The 25604-nt window shown below is 38.6% G+C and overlaps 1 protein-coding gene across 2 annotated transcripts in view; it reads left to right on the top strand.

Moving 5' to 3' along the window:
* Positions 1–25604, top strand: part of LOC110455536 (tetratricopeptide repeat protein 8-like) — a 60529-nt gene that overhangs the window by 15707 nt on the left and 19218 nt on the right. The window contains exon 9 of one of the 2 annotated variants that reach the window (XM_021505720.1): positions 2184–2306. In XM_021505720.1, coding sequence (XP_021361395.1) covers positions 2184–2306 — 123 coding nt within the window. The other variant, XM_021505721.1, reaches the window with a different exon arrangement.

The following is a 25604-nucleotide window of genomic DNA, read 5'->3' as shown; positions in this document are numbered from 1 at the left end:
CTGAAACTGATCGTATATCATCACTTGAGCAGCACATCCTCCATCATCAGTCTATTATCAGTATTGGATGATGCTAACATACTACTATTGCCATTAGTTAACAGTAATGATGTGGATTGTTGACTTTTGTTTAAGTTTACTTTGCATGGTCAGAACCACCAGTGAGGTTTGCCAAAGTATTTTACAATGATGTTCCTTGATATGTAAGGAAATCAACGTCTTCCTGGTCCTTATGCATGAGTCTCCAATCCTTTGTAAGCAGCTATATAGACACCCTCCAGCCATGTGTCTGGTCAGTAAATATATCCTAATGCCAATACTTGCCATGTTTTCTTACTCTTTTTCATTAAAACCTTAGATTTTAAGATACTTTTCATGTTTGTAGTCTCATCAAGTGGACAGGGTATCTTATAGGAGATATGACCTTGACCTACCAGTGTTTTAATTGTCAACTTACATGATATAGGAAATATGACCTTGATTTATCAGTGAAAACGTCGCAGAATGCATATACAAAATCAGATGTAAAAACTGTGATGCATCATATATTGGATAGACCGAATGGCGGTTTGGGGTCCGGATGGTGAACACCGTAAAGATACGGAAACCCAAGAAGGAAGGAAATTCACTAGATCAGAAAGTAAGCAGTCGGAGTCCCAGATAAATAAATCAGCAATTACAGACCATGCCACACAGAAAAATCATGTGATTGACTGGGATAACCCCAAAGTATTGGACAGAGAGAGCAATCTGTTAAAGCGACAGATAAAGGAAGCCAGCTGGACACGCCGCAGTGGGCTAGTTCTAAATTGAGATGAGGGGGCTCATAAACTCTTGCACATCTATGACCAAGAAGTAAACAAATGAATCGAGTCATTTCCGTAGATATATAACAACTATTGTATATACGCTTATAGCGTAGCAAAATTGACATCAATTTGTGGACAACTAGTAAACATTTTACACCTTTGTGTGCATACACCTCACTGGTCATTTGTTTGATGAAGGTGATAGAGTACATACCATACTAGTCATTGAAACGTCACATAGAAACACTTATTGGTTGTGTAACAAGAAACTTTTCATAATTGATCTATCTGTGTTTGTACTTTTCCATTTACAGAGTATAGGAGATGTGACCTTGACTAACCAGTGTTTTTACTTGTCTATTTACAGGATATAGATGATATGACCTTGGCCTATCAGTGCTTGTACTTGTCTATTTCCAGGGTATATGAGATATGACCTTGACCTACCAGTGTTTGTACTTGTCTATTTACAGAGTATCCGAGATATGACCTTTACTTACCAGTGTTTTCACTGGTCTATTCACAAGGAATTGGAGATATGACCTTGACCTACCAGTATTTTTACTTGTCTTTTTACAGGGTATAGGAGATATGACCTTGATCGATCAGTGTTTGTACTTGTCTATTTACAGAGTATCCGAGATATGACCTTTACTTACCAGTGTTTTCACTGGTCTATTCACAAGGAATTGGAGATATGACCTTGACCTACCAGTATTTTTACTTGTCTTTTTACAGGGTATAGGAGATATGACCTTGATCGATCAGTGTTTGTACTTGTCTATTTACAGAGTATCCGAGATATGACCTTTACTTACCAGTGTTTTCACTGGTCTATTCACAAGGAATTGGAGATATGACCTTGACCTACCAGTATTTTTACTTGTCTTTTTACAGGGTATAGGAGATATGACCTTGATCGATCAGTGTTTTTACTTGTCTATTTACAGAGTATCCGAGATATGACCTTTACTTACCAGTGTTTGTACTTGTCTATTTACAGGGTATAGGAGATATGACCTGGCTTACCTGTGTTTTGTACTTGTCTATTTACAGGGTATAGGAGATATGATGTTAGCATACCAGTATTTGTACTTGTCTATTTACAGGGTATAGGAGATATGACCTGGCTTACCTGTGTTTTGTACTTGTCTATTTACAGGGTATAGGAGATATGATGTTAGCATACCAGTATTTGTACTTGTCTATTTACAGGGTATAGGAGATATGACCTGGCTTACCTGTGTTTTGTACTTGTCTATTTACAGGGTATAGGAGATATGATGTTAGCATACCAGTATTTGTACTTGTCTATTTACAGGGTATAGGAGATATGACCTGGCTTACCTGTGTTTTGTACTTGTCTATTTACAGGGTATAGGAGATATGACGTTAGCGTACCAGTGTTTTAGATTAACTTTAGCCAATAACAATGACCATGCAGAAGCCTATAATAACCTTGGAGTGCTGGAACTTCGTAAAGGACACCTTGACCTGGTAAGTTTTATCTATTACTTCGTATAAAATATATACATGTATGTCCTCTAAGAATCAGATGATTTCTGGGCTCATCTGTGCAGATGCCATGTTGGCTGAGTAAATGGTTTGGAGGCCTAATTGGGGCAGTTGCCAGGTACTGGCCGCATGTTGATATAACTTTGTTTAAGTTTTCATTTGATGTGTATATCAACTGTGTGAAGTGAAGCATTGATTGAGCTTGTTCAACGAATAGAACAGCCATATTTAGTCCTTCACCATCAGATGGTGGGCTGTCTAAACCGCCTTTCATCATCCATGGTCTGTAATCAGTCGTCATTTGTCCACTGGGCATCAATACTGGACAGAATTTTCTTGAATTTCATGATGTAGGTTCCTTCGTCCTTAGTTGTGCATAGTTTATTTTGAGGCCGATCGTAAAAACAAAATGGCTCCTGGTGGCCATCTTTGATTTTTGAGAAAGATTGTTATATCTGTTTCTCAAAAAGAACTGGAGGGATCTTTCTCCAATTTCATAAGCAGGTTTTATTTGGTCCTTATTTGCTCATGTCTATATGGCTATTTTTAATATTGACATGAAATTTTGTTATTGCCGTTTTTCTGATAAGTACTGGACAGATCTTTTCTCAAAGTTTCTATCTAGATGGGCTCTTCTTGGTTCTTAGTTGTGTAGTTTCATTTTTAGCTTGACTAGAAAAAAGAATGGCAACCTAAATTTGATCACTAAGTTTGTTATCACTAATTCTCAGAAAATAAAGTACAGATCTTTCTCAAATTTCTTGAGTAGTTTCTTCTTGGTATCTAGTTTTGCATATTTCATTTAGATCTTCAAGCTGCTTGATCAGAATAAAAGTATTGCTGCCAGAAATCAGAAATCTCTTTTTGTCTTTCTTATATATTGATATTCTAGTCAATCTTACTATTCACAACCTTACTTTGAAAGGAGAGTTTCATACACAGCAGTATGATACAACGTGCTGCATTTTCTGAGGACATGACTATCAGTTCAACATATATAAAGAAAAAAAGGGAAGAAAATGAGACTTACATAGAACTACCAGTAATGAAGGTCTTATGATTTGCGCACCAAAATAACTCTGGAATACATTGTTTGAACAGAGCTGTTCCCAAGATTTGAAACTTACCAATTTATTGATCTTAATAATAAGATTAAGACTGTGCTTAATCTGTGGTCTTAATCTTATCATTATGATCAATAAATTGATAAGTTTCAAAATTCATGTTTTGAAACAAATAGACAAACTGTAAGTGTTCTCATAGAAAAAATAAGAGCAAGTGTTCTTAAAGAACAATGATAAAGTTATGAAGCTACAGAAGCTAAAGATCACAGGTGAAGGTCACAGCATCACTTGGCTAAAAATTACTTACCAAAGATTTATTTTGCCTTTCTGCACTTCAGCCAAGACATGCCGTGTTTTATATACATTTTGTTTCTGTAAATTCATTCGTCTTCATCCATCACTTTAGATCATTTAGATGCCATTACTTCCCTTTGATGTGATTAAATTAAAACCCTTCAACTACAGATTATGTTTAAAGTTTTGTTTTATTGTTGACATTCGTAATAAACAAAACATTATATCAATTCTTGCCTGTGATCTGATTGGGAATCAGTCTGGCTGCACTTCAGATAAACAACTTCTAACTTCTACAAACTTCTGTTATTCTTGCACATTCTGTGTGCCTGGTACAGTTTAGCTATACTTAGAATGATGCACTAGGACATAAAACAGTTACGTTTCCATGCAGACCTGTGCATAACACACGGGAAGAAGGGGGTGGCAAGAGGCTACTTTTTACCTGTTTGACAGCAGAACTTCAAATATAGCCATCTGTTGGAAACCATCTGTGAGGATACACCACATGAACATAGCCAGGTTGATAGTTTGGAACAGAGACGGAGCCAATCTCAGTGTCAGTGACCTTTGCAGAGTCTAAAAGCATTGTTTGTACTTTTTGCAAGAAAACTGTTTTATGGCTATTTTCAACCTGAAGAAACTTGAGCACTTACATTAATTTTTAACATGCATCCTGGCATACTCTACTGAAATTACTTAATTTAAGAAGTATATATATGTACTTGTAATTTCTTACAACATGGAAATCAGTCAAGAAGATTTTCATAGAAAAATAAAAAATCATTTTCTGTGCAGATTTATATCTTAAGATGTTGGAAATATTTTTTAGACCATAGATTTAACTCTAAAAGTGTACACATACAGGTAACAGGGTATACTCTGAAAGTGTACACATACAGGTCACATGGAATACTCTGAAAGTGTACACATACAGGGAGCATGGAATACTGTGAAAGTGTACACATACAGGTCACATGGAATACTCTAAAAGTGTACACATACAGGTAACATGGAATACTGTGAAGGTGTACACATACAGGTCACATGGAATACTCTAAAAGTGTACACATACAGGTAACATGGAATACTGTGAAAGTGTACACATACAGGTCACATGGAATACTTTGAAAGTGTACACATACAGGTAACATGGAATACTCTAAAAGTGTACACATACAGGTAACATGGAATAATCTGAAAGAGTACACATACAGGTAACATGGAATACTCTGAAGGTGTACACATACAGGTAACATGGAATACTGTGAAGGTGTACACATACAGGTCACATGGAATACTCTGAAAGTGTCCACATACAGGTAACATGGAATACCCTGAAAGTATACACATACAGGTCACATGGAATACTCTGAAGGTGTACACATACAGGTAACATGGAATACTGTGAAGGTGTACACATACAGGTCACATGGAATACTCTAAAAGTGTACACATACAGGTAACATGGAATACCCTGAAAGTATACACATACAGGTCACATGGAATACTCTGAAAGTGTCCACATACAGGTAACATGGAATACCCTGAAAGTATACACATACAGGTCACATGGAATACTCTGAAGGTGTACACATACAGGTAACATGGAATACTGTGAAAGTGTACACATACAGGTAACACGGAATATTCTGAAAGTGTACACATACAGGTAACATGGAAAACTCTGATAGTGTACACATACAGGTAACAGGGTATACTCTGAAAGTGTACACATACAGGTCACATAGAAAACTCTGAAAGTGTACACATACAGGTTACAGGGTATACTCTGAAAGTGTACACATACAGGTCACATGGAATACTTTGAAAGTATACACATACAGGTAACATGGAATACTCTGAAGGTGTACACATACAGGTAACATGGAATACTGTGAAAGTGTACACATACAGGTAACATGGAATACTTTGAAAGTGTACACATACAGGTAACATGGAATATTCTGAAAGTGTACACATACAGGTCACATGGAATACTATGAAAGTGTACACATACAGGTAACATGGAATATTCTGAAAGTGTACACATACAGGTCACATGGAAAACTCTGAAAGTGTACACATACAGGTAACATGGAAAACTCTGAAAGTGTACACATACAGGTAACATGGAAAACTCTGAAAGTGTACACATACAGGTAACATGGAAAACTCTGAAAGTGTACACATACAGGTAACAGGGTATACTCTCAAAGTGTACACATACAGGTCACATGGAATACTCTGAAAGTGTACACATACAGGCAACATGGAATACTGTGAAAGTGTACACATACAGGTAACATGTAATACTATGAAAGTGTACACATACAGGTAACACGGAATATTCTGAAAGTGTACACATACAGGTAACATGGAAAACTCTGATAGTGTACACATACAGGTAACAGGGTATACTCTCAAAGTGTACACATACAGGTCACATGGAATACTCTGAAGGTGTACACATACAGGTAACATGGAATACTGTGAAGGTGTACACATACAGGTCACATGGAATACTCTAAAAGTGTACACATACAGGTAACATGGAATACTCTGAAGGTGTACACATACAGGTAACATGGAATACTGTGAAAGTGTACACATACAGGTAAAACAGAATATTCTGAAAGTGTACACATACAGGTAACATGGAATACCCTGAAAGTGTTCACATACAGGTAACATGGAATACTCTGAAAGTGTGTTCATATAAGTCACAAGGTATACTCTAAAAGTACTCACTTTGTACAGGGTACTGTGAAATCAGATATTTTCTGCCAGAATTTCCTTGTCTCCCGAAAAAAACACTGTTCCGTGGGTACATGGATTTGTGGATTATGGGTACTCAATCATATTGAGAATGGCGTTATGTCAAACTTGTTATTACTTTGTGGAGATATGAATTTGTGGATTGAGATTAAATTGCCCACGAAATCAATGAAATTATTAGTGATTTCAAAATATACCCTGAAAGTATATCCACACAGATTGCAGGTTTTGATTCTGAAAAAGCACTTTCACAGACTGCAGGGTACACCTTGAAAGTGTCCTAAAATGGACCTCAGGGTTTACTCTCTCTAAAAGTGTACTAAAACAGACCTCAGGGTTTACTCTCTCTAAAAGTGTACTACAACAGACCACAGTGTTTACTCTCTAAAAGTGTACTAAAACAGACCTCAGGGTTTACTCTCTCTAAAAGTGTACTAAACCAGACCAAAGGGTTTACTCTCTCTAAAAGTGTAGTTAAACAGACCAAAGGAAACAGACCACAGGGTTTACTCTCTCTAAAAGTGTCGTTAAACAGACCACAGGGTTTACTCTCTTTAAAAGAGTAGATAAACAGACCACAGGGTTTACTCTCTCTAAAAGTATACTAAGACAGACCAAAGGAAACAGACCACAGGGTTTACTCTCTTTAAAAGTGTACTAAAACAGACCACAGGGTTTACTCTCCAAAAGTGTACTAAAACAGACCTCAGGGTTTACTCTGTCTAAAAGTGTACTAAAACAGACCACAGGGTTTACTCTCCAAAAGTGTACTAAAACAGACCTCAGGGATTACTCTCTCTAAAAGTGTACTACAACAGACCACAGTGTTTACTCTCTAAAAGTGTACTAACACAGACCTCAGGGTTAACTCTCTCTAAAAGTGTACTAAAACAGACCACAGGGTTTACTCTCCAAAAGTGTACTAAAACAGACCTCAGGGTTTACTCTCTCTAAAAGTGTACTAAACCAGACCAAAGGGTTTACTCTCTCTAAAAGTGTAGTAAAACAGACCACAGGGTTTACTCTCTCTAAAAGTGTAGTAAAACAGACCACAGGGTTTACTCTCTTTAAATGTGTAATAAAACAGACCAAAGGAAACAGACCAGAGGGTTTACTCTCTTTAAAAGTGTAGTTAAACAGACCAAAGGGTTTACTCTCTTTAAAAGTGTAGTTAAACAGACCAAAGGAAACAGACCACAGGGTTTACTCTCTCTAAAAGTGTAATTAAACAGACCACAGGGTTTACTCTCTCTAAAAGGGTAGTTAAACAGACCACAGGGTTTACTATCTTTAAAAGTGTAGTTAAACAGACCATAGGGTTTACTCTCTTTAAAAGTGTAGTTAAACAGACCAAAGGAAACAGACCACAGGGTTTACTCTCTTTAAAAGTGTACTAAAACAGACCACAGGGTTTACTCTCCAAAAGTGTACTAAAACAGACCTCAGGGATTACTCTCTCTAAAAGTGTACTACAACAGACCACAGTGTTTACTCTCTAAAAGTGTACTAACACAGACCTCAGGGTTAACTCTCTCTAAAAGTGTACTAAAACAGCCCTCAGGGTTTACTCTCTCTAAAAGTGTACTAAACCAGACCAAAGGGTTTACTCTCTCTAAAAGTGTAGTAAAACAGACCACAGGGTTTACTCTCTCTAAAAGTGTAGTAAAACAGACCACAGGGTTTACTCTCTTTAAAAGTGTACTAAAACAGACCACAGGGTTTTCTCTCTAAAAGTGTACTAAAACAGACCACAGGGTTTACTCTCTTTAAAAGTGTACTAAAACAGACCACAGGGTTTACCCTCTAAAAGTGTACTAAAACAGACCTCAGGGTTTACTCTGTCTAAAAGTGTACTAAAACAGACCACAGGGTTTACTCTCCAAAAGTGTACTAAAACAGACCTCAGGGTTTACTCTGTCTAAAAGTGTACTAAAACAGACCACAGGGGTTACTCTCTAAAAGTGTACTAAAACAGACCAAAGGGTTTACTCTCTCTAAAAGTGTACTAAACCAGACCAAAGGGTTTACTCTCTCTAAAAGTGTACTAAAACAGACCACAGGGTTTACTCTCTTTAAAAGTGTACTAAAACAGACCACAGGGTTTACTCTCTCTAAAAGTATACTAAGACAGACCAAAGGAAACAGACCACAGGGTTTACTCTCTTTAAAAGTGTACTAAAACAGACCACAGGGTTTACTCTCTTTAAATGTGTAATAAAACAGACCAAAGGAAACAGACCACAGGGTTTACTCTCTCTAAAAGTATACTAAGACAGACCAAAGGAAACAGACCACAGGGTTTACTCTCTCTAAAAGTGTACTAAACCAGACCAAAGGGTTTACTCTCTCTAAAAGTGTACTAAACCAGACCAAAGGGTTTACTCTCTCTAAAAGTGTACTAAAACAGCCCACAGGGTTTACTCTCTTAAAAAGTGTAGTTAAACAGACCACAGGGCTTACTCTCTTTAAACGTGTAGTTAAACAGACCAAAGGGTTTACTCTCTTTAAACGTGTAGTTAAACAGACCAAAGGGATTACTCTCTTTAAACGTGTAGTTAAACAGACCACAGGGTTTACTCTCTCTAAAAGTGTACTAAGACAGACCAAAGGAAACAGACCACAGGGTTTACTCTCTCTAAAAGTGTAGTTAAACAGACCACAGGGTTTACTCTCTTTAAAAGAGTAGTTAAACAGACCACAGGGTTTACTTATTCTAAAAGTGTAGTTAAACAGACCACAGGGTTTACTCTCTCTTAAAGTGTACTAAAACAGTCCAAAGGAAACAGACCACAGGGTTTACTTATTCTAAAAGTGTAGTTTAACAGACCACAGGCTTTACTCATTCTTAAAGTGTAGTTAAACAGACCACAGGGTTTACTCTCTCTAAAAGTGTACTAAAACAGACGAAAGGAAACAGACCAAAGGGTTTACTCTCTCTAAAAGTGTAGTTAAACAGACCAAAGGAAACAGACCACAGGGTTTACTCTCTCTAAAAGTGTACTAAAACAGACCAAAGGAAACAGACCACAGGGTTTACTCTCTTTAAAAGTGTAGTTAAACAGACCAGAGGTTTTACTCTCCCTAAAAGTGTACATTAAACAGACCAGAGGGTTGATACTCTGCAAGTGTGCTATTACTCCAATAGACTGTGATGCTCTTTATTGAGATAGGTCTATTTCATTTCAACAGTTTATTAGATTAGATATATTTTGAATGAATATGATTATCATTATAAAATCTTTTTTGCTTTTTTTGGCATGCGTTGCCTCCCATGTGGACAAATTGTCTGTCCCCTGGTGTGAGTGTGTCCCCTGGTGTGAGTGCGTGCCAGAGTGTGTAGCTGTTTGGTATGGTATATACAAATATGTCACAGACAGACTACCATGTGACGTTACCCAGTCCCCAGTTTGGTGATAACCCTCACCCTTGATACTTGAGGCTGACAAATTGAGGTGTGGCTGTGGTANGATCCTGGTTTCCCCCCTTCCCATCTCTCCCCCTCCTATCTCCTTCTCCCAGGCTGTACACAGAGACTGTATTGTAAGCACTCTCTTATCATAATCCCAACTCACCACAGAAATGTCAAAATATGTTAATCAAAAACAATTCAGTTTTGTTAACAGATAATATCAAATAAAATTGCTTGGTTTACAATTATGGACTGGAATTTGATGTGAAAGGCTTGTATATTTCTATAAATGTCAAACCCAGACAATTATGTTGGACATACAATTTGTTAAAGGTGTTGTTTATGTTTATTAGTAAATTTAGGTTTTATTATTTTGTTAATGGAGACATACTGTCACCACTTTATTGTAGAAATATCAAACTTCATTGTAAAAAATGTCAGAATATCAAGTGATTAACATGTTGAAACATCCAACTAGTATACATATGTATTGTCATAATTCAGAGGCATGCTAATGTAGTCTGAAGAATACTTAACTGATATTTCACAGGTTCAAAAAACTCTACACATTGTTTACTTCATATCAACATATACATAAGCTATTGTGTCGCTCCTTCCTGGCCCTTAACCTCTGACCTAACACTTAGAGAGGGATGAGTAAGAGCTGTAACAATGGTCACCCTTGTTTGTGTGTTTGCTGGGGTGACTGGCACTCTGGATTAAGCTCTGAGATCATCCCTTGGATCACCTCAGAGTCTTCATCCTGTCCTATCATGACAAGGACCTGTACTTCAGAGGTTCTCTCCAATCATCAGTGTCCTTCCTGTCCAGGACCTGTACCTCGGTGTCTTTTTTCGTTCATATCCAGAACCTGTAATTCAGAGGCTCTCTTCAACCATCAGTGTCCTTCCTGACCAGGACCTGTACCTCGGTGTCCTTTTTAGATCATATCCAGAACCTGTAATTCAGAGGTTCTCTCCAACCACCGGTGTCCTTCCTGACCAGGACCTGTACCTCGGTGTCCTTTTTAGATCATATCCAGATCCTGTAATTTATAGGCTCTCTCCAACCACCGGTGTCCTTCCTGTCCAGGACCTGTACCTCGGTGTCCTTTTTAGATCATATCCAGAACCTGTAATTCAGAGGTTCTCTCCAACTATCAGTGTCCTTCCTGTCCAGGACCTGTACCTCGGTGTCCTTTTTCGATCATATCCAGAACCTGTAATTCAGAGGTTCTCTCCAACTATCAGTGTCCTTCCTGTGCAGGACCTGTACCTTGGGGTCATTTTTAGATCATATCCAGAACCTGTAATTCAGAGGTTCTCTCCAACCACCAGTGTCCTTCCTGACCAGGACCTGTACCTCGGGGTCCTTTTTAGATCATATCCAGAACCTGTAATTGAGAGGCTCTCTCCAACCACCAGTGACCTTCCTGTCGAGGATCTGTACCCAAGTGTCATTTAACTATAGGTTTCTCTCTGATGATGTACAGGGACAATCAATATTTTTGTTTAGGCCACCTTAGTTACCTCAAAGATTATCTCCAGAGTTCTGCTCCCCAGAACGTTTTCCAATCATATTCAAAACATAATTGGAGAAAGCCATGAGGTACTGGTCCCATACGCAATCAGAGAGAACCCCTGATGTTCTTATCCTAGACATGGTCGGAGAGGACTAGGGGATACGCAATCAGAGAGAACCCCTGATGTTCTTATCCTAGACATGGTCGGAGAGGACTATGAGGTATTGGTCTAACACACAATCAGAGAGAACCCCTGATGTTCTTATCCTAGACATGGTCGGAGAGGACTATGGGGTGTTGGTTTCCTGTCGAGGATCTGTACCCAAGTGTCATTTAACTATAGGTTTCTCTCTGATGATGTACAGGGACAATCAATATTTTTGTTTAGGCCACCTTAGTTACCTCAAAGATTATCTCCAGAGTTCTGCTCCCCAGAACGTTTTCCAATCATATTCAAGACATAATTGGAGAAAGCCATGAGGTACTGGTCCCATACGCAATCAGAGAGAACCCCTGATGTTCTGATCCTAGACTTGGTCGGAGAGGACTATGGGGTATTGGTCCTTAATTACACAATCAGAGAGAACCCCTGATGTTCTGTTCCTAGACCTGGTCGGAGAGGACTATGGGGTATTGGTCCTTTACACAATCAGAGAGAAACCCTGTTGTTCTGTTCCTAGACATGGTCGGAGAGGACTATGGGGTATTGGTCTAACACACAATCAGAGAGAACCCCTGATGTTCTTATCCTAGACATGGTCGGAGAGGACTATGGGGTATTGGTCTAACACACAATCAGAGAGAAACCCTGATGTTCTGTTCCTAGACATGGTCGGAGAGGACTATGGGGTACTGGTCCCATACACAGTCAGAGAGAACCCCTGATGTTCTGTTCCTAGACCTGGTCGGAGAGGACTATGGGGTATTGGTCTAACACACAATCAGAGAATACCCCTGATGTTCTTATCCTAGACATGGCCGGAGAGGACTATGGGGTATTGGTCTAACACACTATCATAGAGAAACCCTGATGTTCTTATCCTAGACATGGTCGGAGAGGACTATGGGGTATCGGTCCTTTACACGATCAGAGAGAACCCCTGATGTTCTGATCCTAGACATGGTCGGAGAGGACTATGGGGTACTGGTCCCATACACAGTCAGAGAGAACCCCTTATGTTCTGTTCCTAGACATGGTCGGAGAGGACTATGGGGTGTTGGTTCTTTACACAATCAGAGGGAAACCCTGATGTTCTGATTCTAGACGTGATCGGAGAGGACTATGGGGTGTTGGTCCTTTACACAATCAGAGAGAAACCCTGATGTTCTGATCCTAGACGTGATCGGAGAGGACTATGGGGTATTGGTCCTTTACACAATCAGAGAGAAACCCCGGAGAGGACTATGGGGTATCGGTCCTTTAAACAATCAGAGAGAACCCCTAATGTTCTGATCCTAGACATGGTCGGAGAGGACTATGGGGTATTGGTCCCTTACACGATCAGAGAGAAACCCTGATGTTCTGATCCTAGACATGGTCGGAGAGGACTATGGGGTACTGGTCCCATACACAGTCAGAGAGAACCCCTGATGTTCTGATCCTAGACTTGGTCGGAGAGGACTATGGGGTATTGGTCCTTTACACGATCAGAGAGAAACCCCGATGTTCTGATCCTAGACATGGTCAGAGAGGACTATGGGGTGTTGGTCCTTTACACGATCAGAGAGAACCCCTGATGCTCTGTTCCTAGACATGGTCGGAGAGGACTATGGGGTATTGGTCCTTAATTACACAATCAGAGAGAACCCCTGATGTGCTGTTCCTAGACCTGGTCGGAGAGGACTATGGGGTATTGGTCTAACACACTATCATAGAGAAACCCTGATGTTCTTATCCTAGACATGGTCGGAGAGGACTAGGGGGTTCCCATACGCAATCAGAGAGAACCCCTGATGTTCTGATCCTAGACTTGGTCGGAGAGGACTATGGGGTATTGGTCCTTTACACGATCAGCGAGAAACCCTGATGTTCTGATCCTAGACATGGGCAGTGAGGACTATGGGGTGTTGGTCCTTTACACAATCAGAGAGAAACCCCGGAGAGGACTATGGGGTATCGGTCCTTTAAACAATCAGAGAGAACCCCTAATGTTCTGATCCTAGACATGGTCGGAGAGGACTATGGGGTTATGGTCCTTTACACGATCAGAGAGAAACCCTGATGTTCTGATCCTAGACGTGATCGGAGAGGACTATGGGGTATTGGTCCTTTACACGATCAGCGAGAAACCCTGATGTTCTGATCCTAGACATGGGCAGTGAGGACTATGGGGTGTTGGTCCTTTACACGATCAGAGAGAACCCCTGATGTTCTGATCCTAGACGCGATCGGAGAGGACTATGGGGTGTTGGTCCTTTACACAATCAGAGAGAAACCCTGATGTTCTGATCCTAGCATGGCCGGAGAGGACTATGGGGTATTGGTCTAACACACTATCATAGAGAAACCCTGATGTTCTTATCCTAGACATGGTCGGAGAGGACTAGGGGGTTCCCATACGCAATCAGAGAGAACCCCTGATGTTCTGATCCTAGACTTGGTCGGAGAGGACTATGGGGTATTGGTCCTTTACACGATCAGAGAGAAACCCCGATGTTCTGATCCTAGACATGGTCAGAGAGGACTATGGGGTGTTGGTCCTTTACACGATCAAAGAGAAACCCTGATCCTAGACATGGTTGGAGAGGACTATGGGGTGTTGGTCCTTTACACGATCAGAGAGAACCCCTGATGCTCTGTTCCTAGACATGGTCGGAGAGGACTATGGGGTATTGGTCCTTTACACGATCAGAGAGAAACCCTGATGTTCTGATCCTAGACATGGTCAGAGAGGATTATGGGGTATTGGTCCTTTACACAATCAGAGAGAACCCCTGATGTTCTGTTCCTAGACATGGTCGGAGAGGACTATGGGGTATTGGTCCTTGACATGATTGAAACAAACTCCAAGGTGTTGATCCTAAACCAGGTAGGATCAGTAATTTCCTAATATTACTGACAAAGTGTTCCCACAGTATTTTAGATTAGGGGGTATATTTTATACATTTTCAAGATTCTGTACCCCTTGGTACTTAGTAACATTGGGCAATTGTTGGAAACTGGGGGTACTACGAACTGTTTTGGGGTGAAAAACCCTCATTTGGGTGTTTCTGGGAACACTGTGACAGTTTCATTTTTCCCATCTGGTCATTGGAAACAATAAATGAATGACAAGGTCAGATTGTCTTGTAGATCAGACTCATATTTGCAATCAACTTAAACCTTGAGATGAGCTTGACCTTCATTTTTCCTTAATTACAGATAAACCATATTGTATACTGTTTCAGTCATTAGGACTTCCATTTTTACATGGCAAGTTGAAATGTTGGATAATCAGGAATAGTTGTTGTTGTTGTTAGGGGCATCATCCGTCAATATTGATACTTTCCAGACTTCCAGACTCGGTCAATGATGTATTATCTCAATTCTTCTGTCAAATATGACAGCCTCTCTCCTAACCATAACTTGCTTGAATATGAAAATAGAGTTACATTTTGTTCCAATGATGATAATTGGAGGAAGAATACAAATTGTACTGGTCAAGTATTTGTATTTTAGTATTAAAATTTACAGGTATTTCTTCCATTCTGATTGGCTGTATGTGCATATGTTGATATAATGTGGGGTGCTATAGTTTAATGTTTTACTGTATTTTTTGTTTAGAACTGCATTTAAATTTCATATATGTAAAACGCTAGCAGGATTTAATGGCTAAAATTAAGAAACTAAATTACTTAATACAATTCATGCAATGTTTTTTTTCTCGTTAATTAGTAATTAAGGTTTAGAGTCAGTTAAAATACCAAGGAGAGGTTGGCAATTTTCCATTTTATTTGAAGAATTGCTTTCTTGACAAAACAGACTTTCTTTCATCAGGGGTATGTATTAACCAACCATGTTATGGGGATTTTATATAACTTTTTTTTCTACGTGAAGATTGCAGTACTTTCCCTGTGAGGTTTATACAAGAGCCTTATCCCAGATAGAGCACAGACTACATAAATTTCTTATCTCACAACTCGCACATTTTTTATCTGGAGGGTTTGAATTCCAGACGTTTGTAGACACATATAGCACTGAAAACTGTTGTACAGTTATACAGTTAGCTATAGCATGTGTAAAATTTGTAAGTGATTAAAAAGAAATACATGTCTGGAAATGCTATACCTTACTCTATGAATCATTTAACCAGAAGCAGGAATGGAAGTATAAACACAGACCACAGACCACAAATATCCAAATCAGCCATTGTCCAAATAAGATCTCAAGTGTCCATATCAACTATAGGTCACAAGTGTCCATATCAACCTTAGGTCACAAGTGTCTATATCAACCATAGGTCACAAGTGTCCATATCAACTATAGGTCAAAAGTGTCCACCTCAACCTTAGGTCACAAGTGTCTATATTAACCATAGGTCACAAGTGTCTTTATCAACCATAGATCACAAGTGTCCATATCAACCTTAGGTCTCAAGTGTCCATATCAACTATAGGTCAAAAGTGTCCATATCACCCTTAGGTCACAAGTGTCCATATCAACCTTAGGTCTCAAGTGTCCATATCAACTATAGGTCAAAAGTGTCCACCTCAACCTTAGGTCACAAGTGTCTTTATCAACCATAGATCACAAGTGTCCATATCAACCTTAGGTCTCAAGTGTCCATATCAACCATAGGTCACAAGTGTCCATATCAACTATAGGTTACAAGTGTCCATATCAACCATAGGTCACAAGTGTCCAAATCAACTATAGACCACAAGTGTCCAAATCAACCATAGGTCACAAATGTCCATATCAACTATAGACCACAAGTGTCCATATCAACTATAGGTCACAAGTGTCTATAACAACCATAGGTCACAAGTGTCCATATCAACTATAGGTCACAAGTGTCTATATCAACCATAGGTCACAAGTGTCCATATCAACTATAGACCACAAGTGTCTATAACAACCATAGGTCACAAGTGTCCAAATCAACCATAGGTCACAAGTGTCCAAATCAACCATAGGTCACAAGTGTCCATATCAACTATTGACCACAAGTGTCCATATCAACTATAGGTCACAAGTGTCTATATCAACCATAGGTCACAAGTGTCCATATCAACTATAGACCACAAGTGTCTATAACAACCATAGGTCACAAGTGTCCATATCAACCATAGGTCACAAGTGTCCATATCAACTATAGGTCACAAGTGTCTATATCAACCATAGGTCACAAGTGTCCATATCAACTATAGACCACAAGTGTCTATAACAACCATAGGTCACAAGTGTCCATATCAACCATAGGTCACAAGTGTCCATATCAACTATAGATCACAAGTGTCCATATCAACTATAGGTCACAAGTGTCTATAACAACCATAGGTCACAAGTGTCCATATCAACTATAGGTCACAAGTGTCCATATCAACCATAGGTCACAAGTGTCCATATCAACTATAGACCACAAGTGTCTATAACAACCATAGGTCACAAGTGTCCATATCAACTATAGGTCACAAGTGTCCATATCAACTATAGGTCACAAGTGTCCATATCAACTATAGGTCACAAGTGTCTATAACAACCATAGGTCACAAGTGTCCATATCAACTATAGGTCACAAGTGTCCATATCAACCATAGGTCACAAGTGTCCATATCAACTATAGACCACAAGTGTCCATATCAACCATAGGTCACAAGTGTCCATATCAACTATAGGTCACAAGTGTCCATATCAACTATAGGTCACAAGTGTCTATAACAACCATAGGTCACAAGTGTCCATATCAACTATAGGTCACAAGTGTCCATATCAACCATAGGTCACAAGTGTCCATATCAACTATAGGTCACAAGTGTCTATATCAACCATAGGTCACAAGTGTCCATATCAACTATAGACCACAAGTGTCTATAACAACCATAGGTCACAAGTGTCCAAATCAACCATAGGTCACAAGTGTCCATATCAACTATTGACCACAAGTGTCCATATCAACTATAGGTCATAAGTGTCTATATCAACTATAGGTCACAAGTGTCCATATCAACTATAGGTCACAAGTGTCTATAACAACCATAGGTCACAAGTGTCCAAATCAACCATAGGTCACAAGTGTCCATATAACCATAGGTCATAAGTGTCCATATCAACCATAGGTCACAAGTGTCCAAATCAACCATAGGTCATAAGTGTCCATATCAACTATAGACCACAAGTGTCCATATCAACCATAGGTCACAAGTGTCCAAATCAACCATAGGTCACAAGTGTCCATATCAACTATAGACCACAATTGTCCATATCAACCATAGGTCATAAGTGTCCATATCAACCATAGGTCATAAGTGTCCACATCACCCAAAGGTCACGGGTGTCCACATCAACCAAAGGTCACGGGGGTCCACATCACTCAAAGGTCACGGGTGTCCACATCACTCAAAGGTTACGGGTGTCCACATCACCGAAAGGTCACGGGTGTCCACATCACCGAAAGGTCACGGGTGTCCACATCACCCAAAGGTCACAGGTGTCCACATCAACCAAAGGTCACGGGTGTCCACATCAACCAAAGGTCACGGGTGTCCACATCACCCAAAGGTCACGGTGTCACAGGTTTAATGGTTGACATGTTTTAGATGGCTTGGCCAAATATTATCTGCGACATAGGTGTTCGCAAATTGGTTCTGTACCTTACTATCTTAGTCAACAAATACCATTTTGAACCTTATTCTTAAACATGAGTCAATGAATGGCATTTTGTAACTAACTTATTCTGATTCATGAAAATACATGTGTAGTTTGCAGTCCAATCACCTTCACAATTGTTAGCTTCACCCAGTAATATGGACAGAAACACTAAATGAATCACTTGTGCAGGATTTTAATTTGGATTATTAATGTTTTATACCAGTGAGTTGATTCTCCCACAGTACTAATATTTCTGTACACTTTTCCTGACCAGGCCAATACTGTTAACACTATATTATTGAAAAATATCAGATTTCATGCAAACAAAGTATAGTTGTCCGATTGAAATAACGATAACCTCACATTTATAAATATATACATAAATAATACATCACATAAAGTCATTAGCTGACTGTTAAAATAGCTTCAAAAACTTTCACAAAGCTGTTGGGTTATAGACCTCTGAGTCAAACTTCCATTCACAAATGTTACCTAAGGACCCTAAGAGTTGTAGCAATTGTTTGGTGGTAAATTGAATTTAGTACAAGAAAGTCAACAGTTGAACCCAGTAACAAACACAAAAGTAGGTGTTAGGACAAGTTTGATGAATAATGATTCGGAAGTTTCTTTGCCGTTTTATTTCTGAAGTTTCTTTAGGGTGTCAGATTGTACGTAGGAAACCTGAGATTGGCTCCATGGCGGATGAAAGATGTTCAAACTGTGCTGTCAAAGTTTGGTGTGTATATACACTACTGACTTTATTAGTCCGTGAAAAAGGGATGGATCTTTTAGTTCCCTGGTGTAAGATTTCTCATCATATTTAGCAAAGAGAAATTCTAAATTGTGCGAAACATAAAACCAGGGTCTTAAAATACTTGAGATATGAAAGGAACATGATATGTATTCATGCATATTATGCACATAAGTTATGTAGGCTGAAAGATGTAGGAGTTATAGGTAGGGTCAGTACATGTATTCAGATAGGTATGTAAATCTCTCTTCACTGCTCTAACAAATATAACTCAGGGGAAAAGGTGGGGATGTTGTGTCATTTTCATGTTTAACACAGACTTCACATTCTTATTTCTTGATTTATGATGTTTGTATGCCATTATTAAACATCTTCATGCTGTAAAGAAAAAAGATGTTTCTGTTTTGTAGATCCGTATAACATTTATTTCATTTCATTATTTGTTTCATTACTACTGAGGCTTGGTAAATACTCTGATACCTGCTGTTACATCAAAATATAAAAAATTACCTGCGAGTATATCAAAGAATGGAGAAATACCCACTATTACATCAAAGAATGGAGAAGTACCCACTATTACATCAAAGAATGGAGAAGTACCCGCTGTTACATCAAAGAATGGAGAAGAACCCACTATTACATCAAAGAATGGAAAGTACCCACTATTACAGCAGAAAATAGGGAAGTACCCACTATCACATCAAAGAATGGAAAGTACCCGATATTACATCAAAGAATGGAAAGTACCCACTATTACAGCAGAGAATAGACAGGTACCTACCGTACATCATAGAATGGATAGGTACCCACTGTTACAATATAGAATAGATAGGTACCAGCTATTACATCAAAGAATGGAGAAGTACCCACTATTACATCAAAGAATGGAAAGTACCCACTATTACAGCAGAGAATGGAGATGTACCCACTATTACAGCAGAAAATAGGGAAGTACCCACTATTACATCAAAGAATGGAGATGTACCCACTATTACAGCAGAAAATAGGGAAGTACCCACTATCACATCAAAGAATGGAAAGTACCCACTATTACAGCAGAGAATGGAGAAGTACTTACTATTACAGCAGAGAATGGCAAAGTACCAACTATTACAGCAGAAAATGGAGAAGTACTCACTATTTTATCAAAGAAGGGAGAAGTGCCAATTATTACAGCAGAGAATGGAGAAGTACTTACTATTACAGCAGAGAATGGTGAAGTACTACTATTACAGCAAAGAATGGAGAAGTACCCACTAATACAGCAGAGAATAATTAAGTACCCACTATTTCAGCAGAGAATAGAGAAGTACCCACTATTACAGCAGATAATGGAGAAGTACCCACCGTTACATCTTAGAATGGATAGGTACCCACTGTTACAATATAGAATAGATAGGTACCAGTTATTACATCAAAGAATGGAGAAGTACCCACTATTACAGCAGAGAATGGAGAAGTACCCACTATTACAGCAGAGATTGGAGAAGTACCCACGTTTACATCAAAGAATGGAGAAGTACCCACTAATACAGCAGAGAATAATTAAGTACCCACTATTTCAGCAGAGAATAGAGAAGTACCCACTATTACAGCAGATAATGGAGAAGTTCCCACCGTTACATCTTAGAATGGATAGGTCCCCACTGTTACAATATAGAATAGATAGGTACCAGTTATTACATCAAAGAATGGAGAAGTACCCACTATAACATCAAAGAATTATAGATAGGTACCCACTATTACATCAAAGAATGGAGAAGTACCCACTATTACAGCAGATAATGGAGAAGTACTTACTATTACAGCAGAGAATGGTGAAGTACCGACTAATACAGCAGAGAATGGAGAAGTACCCACTAATACAGCAGAGAATGGAGAAGTACCCACTATTACAGCAGAGAATAGATAGGAACCCAATGTTACATTTAAGAATGGAGAAGTACCAGCTATAACATCAAAGAATGCAGAAGTACCAGCTATAACATCAAAGAATGGAGAAGTACCAGGTATTACATCAAAGAATGCAGAAGTACCAGCTATAACATCAAAGAATGGAGAAGTACCCACTATTACAGCAGAGAATAGATAGGAACCCAATGTTACATTTAAGAATGGAGAAGTACCAGCTATAACATCAAAGAATACAGAAGTACCAGCTATAACATCAAAGAATGGAGAAGTACCCACTATTACATCATAGAATGGATACGGTAAACCTCCGGTCAGTTCGAATCGGCAGATAGTTCGAACACATATTTTTTTTTTCAATGAAAACAATAATTTTCTAGCTAGTGATAGTTCAAACTCTGATTGACCCTATTTTGGATAGTCCAAACTTGTCAAATGAAGAACGTAAAGTAAGCTTTTTTTTAGCGAACTCCATTGAAAGCTCGCGGCGATCGGCCCCGGAAAAATGCCAATACTTTGATCAACAGACACGTTTAGGGTAATGGGTTGTATGTGTGAGCATTGCAGTACAGTGGTGACAGACAAACCATAAATATATGTCACAGATTTTAGCGTTGATTCATTTTTATTATATTGTTTGAAAAATAAAATCGTGCACGAGACAGCCAATTTTAACTTAGGCCCCGACAATGTATAAATAACATGCGATCAGTACGAACTGATGTCATGCTGTATGGCAAACTAAGAAATTGCCCGTGTATTGTCAAATACAGTGTTAACTAAGCATCTTGATTATTTAATTGCGACCAGACATCCCTTAATTATTGCCAATCAAGGTATAACCTGTAAACGTGTGCCCTCACACCAGGTAGGGCAGGACACGATGTCGCGGTAGGGATCGGCCGCCCAGCCATGGTGAGTGACGTGTTAACATTCATGTCCAAGTCCAAACAATCCACAGGTGTCCCAATTAGCGATGGGTAATTTTGAAGGTGTCAAATAAGTTTGGTAGGTATTAGGACTATATCACTTATATTTTAAAAGCAGACATGTTGATGTTCTGACCTGATTTTACTTACATATAGACCTATATTTACTGTACAGTAGCGCTTTGTAAACGCAACAAATGGTTATGTAGACTATGTTTTCAATTGATTAAACGGACCATTCATTACGAAATAATTTATACAATAGTTTCTGATTTAAATAAAACCTAACCACGCAGAGACTCAATATTTAGGTCTCTGATACAAGCTAGGTAGTCTAACTATTGTGTCACAAATGAAACGTGTACTGTTTCGTGGCCTACACAATGGCCTCTGCTTCGCAATAACAATCATAATTATCACGAAATGAAGAAAGTTTAATTAACAATTAACATTGAATTAAATAATATACTATCATTTTACCTATTTATAAATGTGCCATTGTTCTATGCCAGGCCGTTGTTGTTACGTATCGACCTTACATTGGATAAATAGAGGTATACTCCGGTAAAGAAAATATGTCAGGTATATAATTGTGACTTGATTTACACTTTGCCGAAATGTTTGCCGATAGTTCGAACTCACGCTTATTTTCTAAGGCATAATTTTGTATAATCCGAACAGGTTCATCAATATTTATTTAATTTTGTTCAAACTGACCGAAGGTTTACCGTAGGTACCCACTGTTGTTACATCAAAGAATGGAGAAGTACCCTCCTTTTTTTATTAAAGAATGGAGTCATTTGATAGATGCCTTCACTACAATAGACCACAAGGTGGAGAAAGATCAGTGCCCCCTATAACTGCCATCATATGTTATATAGAAATTGGCTGATGCCTTGTTTCTCATCCCATTAGTTTGGTGCTACCTACTGCACAGTGAGCTAATGCTATCCATCTCTGGGGTCCCACACAGACAGAGGCTAGGAAGCTATGGAGCAGTATCAGGCAAGGACATGCATATATCCTGTTAAAGTACATAGGTAATCTCCAACAACAGCTCGTATATATAAAAAGGTACCGTATTGAGCAGGTGGAGCACCTGTTGTATGGTGTACATCCTCCTTGACGATGCTACCTTACTCTGGCGATATCATCAACTCCGGAATGTACTTTTTGGGAAATAAAGGGTTACAAGTATCTATTTTAAGACCAACATGTTACAAATTGTTGATAAGATGGTAGGTATATCCATTCAGTATGTGGTGGGAAAAAATGATAGAGCTCCTTCCTCCATCCGCTATATATATATGAGAATGTCAGCAACCACCTGTTGATGTATCGCTGCTGCAGGATCAAAGTTTCATTGTGATATACCCGAACCAAATGTTTTCAGGTGTGTTTGTTTCTGCAGACAAACTTTCATTTCATTGTGGTTTTTTTCGCACTTGGCAGAGTATGTTCAGACTGAGTTAGGCTAAAAGAGTAACCCTCCCAAGCTAAAACTGCAAATTTTCTAACATATATGTAGTTGTCAGGAAGATGTTGTGTGGGACCTTTAACTCATTCACCCCTGAAGACACATTTGAACTCTTCCAATTCAAAAGTTGGAAAAGTTCATCTTGGAATTTCAAGGGTGAATGAGTTAACTCTTGATACCAACTATTACTGAAATCCAGCTGTTCACCTTTTGTGTTACAACTGCTTTACTTTACTTGATGATGAAATAAAACTTTAAAAATTAAGAAAAAGAAACTTGACACTGAAAATTAAAGTCAGTGTCATAAAAGTTATTTGTGGAGAGGATCTCCGAGTTTCTTATGCCCAAGGTGAAATCGCTATAAAAATCAAATAAAGTTGAGATAAGGTTGGCTGGTGTCATTAAATTGTTAAAAAAAACTTTGAGTGTTATGTAATATATTTTTTAGCAAAAAACCTGCCAGGTACCTTGGAGTAGGCGTAGAGCTACAAGTCTGTTACTTAGTGTTGTAAATTTACATGTAAGATCTGACTAAAGAAAGAGTGGGTATCATTAATCTTAGTGGAATGTTATGGAACCAAGGAACGGTGACACAAATTGTACAATACAAAAATTCAACATTCTTTTGTAAGCACTATGTAATTAGATAGTGTAACATTTTAGGGTGATTAAGTTAAAATGTGGGCCACACATTAAGGTAGATGATGTCACGGTTGTGACATATGAGGTTTGGGTGGTGGTAGGGGGTCAGACATTTGTCCCCTCCTCGCCTGGGGCCTCACACCTACCTGACACTGATGGAGATACCCGACAAAACCTCAGCGAGTTGTGTCACCTTACAGCTACCCTAACTGTTTACCCACAAATTCCAAAGCCCTCCCCACAAACAATGCTGCAGTCTGCCTTGAATTTGAAAGGCTTTGAATTTCCTCCATTATAAATGTGTGACAGCCTTCAGTATCACCGGTGACAAAGCCGGAACACTTTACACAACATCTAGTAAGAGAAGGCTTCATACCAGAGGGTTTTTATGTTCAAATAAATACCCGATTTCATGTGCAAGCTATTGAGAAATTGACACAATCTTGCTATTGATAATAGCTGTAAAAATTTCACACTTTCAAGTAAAAGACATTTTTTTCCATTATTTAGATACAATGGCAGACTGTAATTCAGATGGTGAACTTAAATATGTAACAAGTATAGTAATAACAAGTAAAGAGTGTTTCAGAAACTATATTTTGTAGCTTGTGAGACACACCACACTGACAATCAGGTACAGGAGAACTCACGAAGGAATCACAAGGATCAATTTAGTGAACAGAACAGAAAAAACACCTTATCCTCCCTATGGGATTTTTGACATCTTTTTAATTTAGACCTGTCATATCTTATCCCTTGAGAAATTATAATACAAACTCAATAGATAAAATATTGGAAATGTTCAGATTTTCATTTGTTATCAATATAATTTCTTGTCTATCATATATATCCTTTATAATTTGTAATGTGTTCTGACCATTTCTGAAGGCCTCTACTCCGAGGCTGTTAGGTAGAATGATATGTGTGCATTTTTCATTTGGAATGATGTAATGGGAACGTGTTCCTTTGGGGGGATGGTATCACGGGAAAACATCGACAGAGCATAGCATAGCTATTAGAAATGTTGATCAGATAGACTCTGTGACTGTTTAAGGCTTAATATGGCCTTTCTGGTGTAGCTGAAGGCACTTAATGTAGAGACCACATACACTGGCTGGTAAACTCTTTGACTGCTAGCAATTGCGGAGACTGGTGAGAAACTGTCATTTATATTCAAGCTATACATATTCCTCATGGGCAGGAAAATATGATCAAATATGAGATGAAAATCATAATTTGCTGCGCAAATTAAATTCAGAGATTTATAATGAAATTACTTATATTATGTTTTTGATATTATGTAAACAAGGAACATCTAGATTTGATATTCTATTGGATCAGACTTGGAATATACTGCGAGGGATGGACGGGGAATATTACTGTTGCGCATAGAGTGCAATTATTGGTAATTTCCTGCCATGTGTTTTGTGTCCCGTTGATACACGATAGGTTTATAATTTGTGTAAATGATATGGTGTAGAAAGGTGTTTCTGCTATTTAGTTACATTTCCTTTATGAATGTTACACTTTATCACAATTTTATGCTCATTTTTCCTGATCTTTAAAGTTTTCCAAAAGGCCCAACTCATCTTCCTCAATAAAAAAAAATCAGATGATACGATTAAATTGTTTGGTAGGTTATATGCCATACTTTTCAAATTAAAAGGATCCTATTCTCATACATATTGCAAGGAGCCTGTCACATACTGTAAC

The sequence above is a fragment of the Mizuhopecten yessoensis genome, unplaced genomic scaffold (assembly GCF_002113885.1).
Source record: "Mizuhopecten yessoensis strain PY_sf001 unplaced genomic scaffold, ASM211388v2 scaffold8261, whole genome shotgun sequence".
In the NCBI taxonomy this organism is placed as follows: Eukaryota; Metazoa; Mollusca; class Bivalvia; order Pectinida; family Pectinidae; genus Mizuhopecten; species Mizuhopecten yessoensis.
This window is presented reverse-complemented; position numbering and strand designations above follow the sequence as displayed.